General features: G+C 35.3%; 1 protein-coding gene across 1 annotated transcript in view; it reads right to left on the bottom strand.

Moving 5' to 3' along the window:
• Positions 1-1,476: 1,476 nt before the first annotated feature.
• LOC111408396 (peptidyl-prolyl cis-trans isomerase CYP57-like) overlaps positions 1,477-8,631 on the bottom strand; it is an 8,901-nt gene continuing 1,746 nt past the window's right edge. Inside the window, exons 4-7 of the mRNA XM_023038162.1 lie at positions 6,654-6,681; positions 3,555-3,774; positions 2,117-2,306; positions 1,477-1,494 (exon numbers count right to left, since the gene is read on the bottom strand). Coding sequence (XP_022893930.1) covers positions 1,477-1,494; positions 2,117-2,306; positions 3,555-3,774; positions 6,654-6,681 — 456 coding nt within the window. The remainder of the gene's footprint in view (positions 1,495-2,116; positions 2,307-3,554; positions 3,775-6,653; positions 6,682-8,631) is intronic.

Genomic DNA, 8,631 nt, shown 5'->3' with positions numbered 1-8,631 from the left:
TTCTAAGAAGTTGCGCAACCATTCGACCTCTTCACTATATTTATCTAGGGCTATAAACTCAGATTCCATTATAGATCTGGCTATAACCGTTTGCTTAGAGGATTTCCATGAGATGGCAGCACCTTCCAAAGTGAACACATATCCACTGGTGGACTTTGAGTCTTTTATATTAGATATCCAATTAGCATCACTGTATCCTTCAATGACCGCTGGATGTCTGGTGTAGTGTATTCCATAGTCACGAGTATATCTTAAGTACCTCAATACTTTTACTATATCTTTCCAGTGATCATTTCCCGGATTACACATATATCTACTCAATTTACTGACTGTGTAGGCTATGTCTGGTCTTGTACAACTCATTAAGTACATTAGACTTCCAATAACTTTCGAGTATTCTACTTGAGAGACACTTTCACTTCTGTTTTTAGAAAGATGTTGACTCGTATCTATCGGTATTCTAGCCAAGCGAGTATCATCCTTGTTGAATTTTTCCACATTTTGTCCACATAATGTAAATGGCTTAGAACAAACCCATCTGATGTTCTTCAGATTTTAACTCCAAGTATAACATTAGCTAAACCCATGTCTTTCATATCAAATCTCGAATTTAATATATTTTTAGTGGATTCAATCATCTTATTGTTACTACCAACAATAAGCATGTCGTCAACGTAAAGACATAAAATGACATAGTCATCTTTAGTGTCTTTGACGTAAACACATTTGTCACATTCATTAATTTCAAATCCACTCTCTATCATAACATTGTCAAATTTTTCATGCCATTGTTTTGGTGCTTGTTTCAAGCGTATAGTGACTTCACCAGTTTACATACTTTCTTTTCCTGTCCTGGTGACCAAAACCCTTCGGGTTGTTTCATGTAAATTTATTCTTCTAAATCTCCATTTAGAAAAGTTGTTTTAACATCCATTTGATGTACTTCTAGATTTCGCAAAGCAGCAATCGCAAGTATCATCTTAATAGATGTTATTCTCATCACTGGAGAATACGTATCAAAGTAATCAAGGCCTTCCCTTTGTTTATAACCTTTTATTACTAATCTGGTCTTGTACTTTTCGATAGTTCCATCTGCTTTCATTTTCCTTTTGAAAATCCATTTGTAGCCTAGTGGTTTGCATCCAGGAGGAAGATTCACTAGCTCCCATGTATGATTTTGCAGTATGGAATCTATTTCACGTTTATTGACATCTTTCCATTGAGGTCCTTCCAAGGAATTCACAGCTTTTTGATAGCTTTGAGATTCGATTTCTAGCATATAGGTCAGAAAATCAGGACCATAAGAGCTTTCTGTCCTTTCCTGTTTGCTGCGTCTAACCTCAGTCTCCTCTTCTAATTCTTCATCCTGACTATTTTCAGTCATTGTCTCATATGTTCGTTTAGAGGAGCTGGCTTCCTCTTTGGACTTGTATGGAAATACTTCTTCAAAGAATGAAGCATTCCTCGATTCCATTATTATGTTTTTGTGTATGTCTGGAATTTTTGAATCATACATAAGAAATCAATAAGCACTGCTATTACGTGCATAGCCAATGAAGATGCAATCTATAGTTTTCGGACCTATCATTACCTTCTTTGGTGTTGGAACAGCCACTTTTGCAAGACACCCCCACACTCGCAAGTGTTTATAGGTAGACTTTCTTTCTTTTCATAACTCATAAGGGATCTTTTCCGATTTCTTTCGTGACACCTTATTTAAAAGGTAATTTGCTGATAACACAGCTTCTCCCCACATGTTCTGAGATAACACAGAACTTACTAGCATTGCATTTATCAATTCTTTTAAGGTGTGATTTTTTCGTTCAGCTACACCGTTTTGTTGCGGTGAATAAGATGCGGTGGTTTCATGTATGATTCTGTGTTGTGCACAGAAATCAGCAAACGGTACTCCATACTCACCACCTCAATCACTCCGTAGTACCTTAATTTTCTTATTAAGTTGAGTTTCAACTTCATTCTTATAGAGAACAAATTTCTCTATAGCTTCATCCTTGCTTTTAAGCAGATACACAGAACAGTATTTTGTGCCATCGTCGACAAAATTAATAAAATACTTGTTGCCACCTCTTGTTTGTACAAGTTTTAAGTCACAAACATCACTGTGAATTAAACCAAGTGGTTCTGTGTTCCGTTCAACTGACTTAAAGGATGACCTTGTCAATTTTGTCTCAACACAAGTTTCACACTTATGTTCGGAATCATTATGGTACTTGGGTATGCTATTCAAATTAACTAATCTACGTAAAGTATCATAATTAACATGTCCTAGTCTACCATGCCACAAACTGGAAGACTCAAGTAAAAAAGCAGAAAAATTTGCTTTATTCATTTTTGGTTTCACAATCATTGCATTCAACTTAAACATACTGTCGGAAACATAACATTTTCCGACAAACATTCCACTTTTTGATAGAATGACTTTGTCTGACTCAAATATAATGCGAAAACCATGCTTATTCAAAAGCGACCCGAACACTAAATTCTTACGAATTTTCGGCACATATATCACATTGTTGAGAGTCAGCTCTTTTCCCGAGGTCATCTTCAGAACCACCTTTTCTTGACCTTTGATTTCAGAAGTTGCTGAATTTTCATAAACAACTTCTCTCCATTCTCAATTGCTTCGAACGTAGTAAATAGCTCCTTATCAGAGCACACATGCCTCGTAGCACCGGTGTCAATCCACCACTCTTTAGGGTTTAAACCCATCATGTTCACTTCAGAAATGACGACTAAGAGATTCAGCTCCGACACATCTTGTGCCATGTAATCAACCACATTTGCTTCTTTCTTCTTCTTTGGCAATCCGCACTCCGAAGACTTGTGACCCACTCTGTCACAATTGAAGCATTTTTCTTAAAATTTCTTCTTAGAAATTCCACATTTTGGTCTGTGCTTGGTCTTTTTTCTACTGGATGGCCCAAACTTATTTTTGTAACTCTTACTACTTTGACCATCTCCACAACATTGACTTTAGCAACACCAGGATTGAACCACTTCTTTTCTGAACTTTTGTTGTCTTTTTCAATTCGAAGTTTAATAAGGTCTTCAATGTTCATTTCCTTTCGTTTGTGTTTCAAATAGTTTTTGAAATCTTTCCATGCAAGGGGCAATTTTTCAATAATTGCTACCACTTGAAAGGTTTCACTCAACACCATTCCTTCGGCATGAATTTCGTGAAAAATCACTTGAAATTCTTGCACTTGACTGATAACAGTTTTAGAGTCCACCATCTTATAGTCTGGGAATCTGCCGACTATAAACTTTTTAGCCCCGCATTCCCAGTTTTGTATTTTCGGTCTAAAGACTCCCACAACTCCTTAGCCGTTTTTATCGTGCTCTACACATTGTATAGCTTGTCTGCTAAACTATTCATAATGTAGTTTTGGCATAAAAAGTCCGAATGCTTCCAAGTATCAAGTGCACTGACTGCTTGAATATCTCATTTTCCTTCTTTGAGTATAGGAGCAATCTCAGTCAAGAATCTCACAAGATTCAAGGTGGTCAGGTAAAACAACATTTTCTGCTGCCACCTCTTGAAATTCAAGCTATTGAATTTCTCTGATTTCTCTCCATGATTAACCGGAACAGTAACCGTTTGGCCAGTTGTTGGAGCCACAGTTTGACTCACAACACGACTAGGCAAGTTAGCCATAACAAAGCTTGGCCCTTGAGCCCTAGTAGAGCCCACAACTTCATTTCCAGCAGGAACAGTTTGGGTCACATCCATGTTGGTTGGTTCGGCAGCCATTTCTGAAAATGAAACAGTTATTAGTCTCCAATAAACAAAAAACTTGTTTACTACCAATACGTATTAAGAAGATTTGTCTTAAGTTTGTTGTTATATTTAATCGGTAGTGTATGGAGTGGAATCGGGTTCTCATATACCATATTTGTGTTTTAGATACCGGATTCACTCTTACCGTATTTGGCAGTGCAACTCACCGTATTTGGTAGTGCAACTCATCGTATTTGCAACTCACCGTATTTGACAGTGTAACTCACCGTATATGGCAGCTTACTGTATTTGCAAGCGAAACTCGCCGTATTTGCATAAAAATTTGCATAAAATATTTTATTCATACGCTAACTAAAATAACACCAATTTTTTTCACTTATAAATAGAAATACCGTATATGTGAAATCTATTTTTCACACATATAACGAATTAGAAAAAATAGTTTATTTTATTTATCTATTTCTAATATAAATGTAGAACCCCAAATAATTCTAGACACCTTAGTGGTACTAAGACATGAATATTGGATTACTAAAGTATACTTCAGATTTTAGTCTCATTTGAGACCCATTTTTAACATAGGAAACATTCAATTTGAAAAATGATATCTAAATAAAAGTTGTAACTCTTTGAGTTAGCTTTCCAACGCACTTTGAATTACCTCAATCGAATATCGGGAGAAGAAGTTATGATAGAAATACTGAAAGTTGTGCAGTGTCAACCAGACTACAACCGGTCGACCGAAACTGCCTGAAATGAAAATTCTCATTTTTCTCTAGAATTTAAATATTTATTTTCATCAATTATTTTCTCAAAGGGCCACCCACGTTTTTGGCAATAAAAACCCCACTAAATTGAAGCATTTAACCTTAAACTTAAATGACACCCATGTTTTCTCTCTTAAATGAAATTTGACCCTTCATTTGCTTTAAGTTATGGGATATTTACCTATAAATAGAGACCTTATTCAACTATTTTTTTTCTCACACCAAAAGCAAGAGCTTTTACATACTAAAGAAAGAGTTTTCAAGAGAGAAAAAGAAAGGGAGGAAAACTATTTTTCCTAGAAGTTTAAGAAGTGTTTTCAAACATTTTTCATAGAAGTTTTGGGTACTATCAAGGAGTGTCTTCAAGTATCAATTCTCAACGGTTTTCAAACATCCAAGGAGTGCATTTCTTTCAACGTCCAAGTTTCATCGAAATTTTCAATCTAAGTTTTCAAAGTTTCAAAAGCTGGTAGGTAGAGGTGCAATGTGTTTAATCGTGTTAAGTTATAAGTTTCGATTCATGTTAATGTTTGTATGTCAAATGGTACTCCGGTACGGCATATCCCTCTATATTAATGGTTGTATGTCAAATGGTACTCCGGTACGGCATACCCCTATATGTTGAAGAAATGTTCGTATGTCAAATGGTGCCTTCGGGTACGACATACCCCTTCATGTCAAATGATACCTCCGGGTACGATATGTATGAAAAGTTATGAAGTTAATGTTTTGAAATGTATAGCTTGATCATGAATGCACCTATGACACCTATTGAATTTTTCAACTCACGGGTTTAATCCCATCTCTACAGATTGAATGAATTCTATCTCGGGCATGGATGGAGGAGAAGATGGAGAGTGATGCAACGAGTCCATGGAAATTCGGTGAATAAGTGATTTGGATTTATTTTTATGAAATGTTCTCCAATGTTATTTCTTTAAAGTTTTGAATAGCGCAGAATGCGAGAACAAGTTATGTTTTCTTCAAATAAATTACATTTTGTTGTTTTGAAAAATGATTCAGTGTTTTTGTTTAAAGTATTTGAAGTATTGTTATTTAAATTATTATCCGAAAATGTAAGCTTCCGTTAAAACGTATACACTTGTTACTAAACCACCGGTTAAGCTAAGTAAAGTAAGTAGCATTCAGGTCCACTAGGAGTCGGGGCGTTACAATAAATTTCAAGTATGTTGCAAATTAAATAAAGAAATCTGCAAAATTGTAAACTAAATAAATAGCAGATATAATTTCAACCCGAGACTTGTGTAAACACAGTTTCCTTAAGACAATCGCCCCCTCACCGTGGTGCTAGAGGTTTAGTTCGAGCGCCTGTCTCCCAGGATACAACGATAACCAGTAGAATCCGAACACTGCAATTCTACTCCGACGAACTGGGTGAGCGTTCGAACAATATCACCTTATTGGTATGAGACAGAACAAAACAGAAAACGGGAAGGAAATTGCAGACGAAAATTTTCAGTATATGAACTGCTGGAACTTGAGTGGATTATATAGACTGAATTTGACCCTTAGTTTTCTGCATTAATCATTGCAGTTTCTAGAGTTATATTTCAGTTTCGACCATTGGAGTTTTAGGAATTTCGGACACTCAAAAGGTCATTTGGAAAATCACAAAAAAAAAATTGCAAAACGCGGACAATCCAAACTGGTCAGTTTTTGCTCCGTTCGGCCCAACATTCTGTGCGCCCGCACTCAAGTTCAAGGTCCGAACGCTATTTCTGTCCGTAATTTGCACCCCCCTACACGCGCACGTGGAGGGAGCATCTATGCTACACAAGAGCACACCATTCCAATGCATAGCCATATATAAAGTGGTTTTGGTTTCCATATTTTTCCTATGTGGGACAAAGTTTTCCCACCAACATAGATAATTTCCAATGGTCTACTTTAGACTCCAATTTCTCATTCACCCGAACTTCATTTTTAGCAAATAAATACCTGACTTAGATGTTCTCGCGGAGGAGAACTCATATCAATTTTGATATTCCAAATTGGACCAATGGGTCCCACCGAAAATTGTGTCAAAAGTGAGTCGATTCACTCATTTTTCCAACAGTTGGTTATAATTTTAATAATTATAGTAAAAGTGCTGGATTAAAATGAACCAGTGTAGCAATAATTCATGGACTGTATCTGCAAGAATGACAAATAGAGTTAGAGATTGACTAGAATTAGGGATGAAGTTTATGACCATAAATAGAGCCAAGGGACGGCCTAGAGCAATATTCTAGATGCTCTGCGTGTCCACGGTGTTGAGGAAAACAGAACAAATTGTTCTCTTGTTTTCTTGCTATGTTCCTTTATATTGGAGTTCTTGTTTTTTTGAGATATCCACACACCAACAGCGGTTTATACTTCGAAAAAATATCAAAGAAGATCCGAGTTTTGGAAGCTTGAGGATTGAAGATTACAATCAAGGTTCGAGTTCAACATTCAAGAACGGAGTTGAAATTAGTTGTTGTCCAAATAATTGATTCAAGATTTAAAGTTTGAAATCAATTTGCTTTACATATTCAATATTGCATTTTACTTTGTCATAAATCTTATTTTTTAAACCCGAAAGTGCAAAATTATGTATTGACTGGTTGGGGAAAGAAAACTCTGATGATCTCACAGGGATCACGGATCAGCCTTGTGACAATAGATGTTGTATGTTTTTACTGAAATTGGATCTTGATTCCAAATTAGAGATTTGAATGCATGATCATCCTAAACTTAATTGACAATATTTGTTCACCGTTTTGAGATTTGAATAAAGGTTATACACTTAAATTGATGTCCATAATGAACCTCCTAAAGGGGCTACCATTTTTTAGGTTGACAGTCGAAGAACTGATACTGGTTTTTTAGAGATACGCAAGCATCCGCTACAAATATGAAATTTGGGTGGAAAGAAAACGAATTTCAGGGAATTGAATTGCCTAGAAATTAGAATTATTGTGTTTGATTGGTATAATTTTTCACGTGAAAAATGTTGAAATAAAAGTATTTTTTGGTGTTCGTTTGATTTTGTTTTACATGAAAATTGTCAATTAAAGGGATAGATTTTACTAGTATTTGGGATGAAATTTGTTTCCATTGCAAAAAAATAATAAAAAATCAAAAAAATCATCTATATTTTGGAGTTCGTTTGACTTTGTTTTACATGAAAATTGCTAATTAAATTTTTTTTTTGGGCCTAGAATTCCAATTCTTACTAAACCCATAAGAATTAGAATTCCATGAAAACAAGGAAAATTGGCGTGTAGGCTGGAAACAAGAAATACCAATTCCATGGTAAATATGTGTCATCAAACAATGATAAAGCTAGAAAGTGGAATTCAAATTCGACTTTCCATGAAATTCATGACCAATCAAACAGGCCCTAAGTGCTATCGCTTCTTTATGTAATTATGCAAACATTAATTACACACTCAATGTAACTTTCACTCAATGTAACTTTCATTCCGGTATTATCAATTTTGGTCAAGAACCCGGATAATGTTGAAAATTATATTGATTGGAAACGTAATCTCATAATCGTGTTGGGTATTCGAAGAAAAATGTCTTATACTGCCCAAGGACATGCTTGATTATATGGGTGACAACTAAGAATGAGAATTTACACTCTCCAACATAAGCGGATGAAACATAGGATGCTGGTTAAAGATCATACCATATTGTTTTGTTTAACTAAGTACGAGGGTTTTAGGAGCTAATATTGAGAGTGACACCCATAGAGACATGGTGCTGAATTCTCTATGTGATCTAATATTTCTGGGCAAATAAATAAATAAAAGAAATATACAATATTTTAATTTGAATTCAAACCCTTCATCTTGATTGCGGCTAGAAGACATATGAATGGAATCCATCCATTTAAACGAACACCCATCGACGGTCACAAAACTGTAACTTATAATTTTCTAGAATTTAAAAATTGCAGCTTCATTTAAAGTAAACCTCTCCACCTTCAACCCCAATTTTACTAATCAAAATCATCCTCAATACTCATTTTTTCCCTCAAATCCTCAATGGCAATTGATCTTCGACCTTGTTTTTATCCAAAGTTCAAATTTGCAAACAACTCCATATAAAGATCAT

This window comes from Olea europaea, chromosome 13, assembly GCF_002742605.1.
Source record: "Olea europaea var. sylvestris chromosome 13, O_europaea_v1, whole genome shotgun sequence".
Classification (NCBI taxonomy): Eukaryota; Viridiplantae; Streptophyta; class Magnoliopsida; order Lamiales; family Oleaceae; genus Olea; species Olea europaea.
The sequence above is the reverse complement of the archived record's forward strand: the minus strand, read 5'-3'. Positions and strand labels throughout refer to the sequence as shown.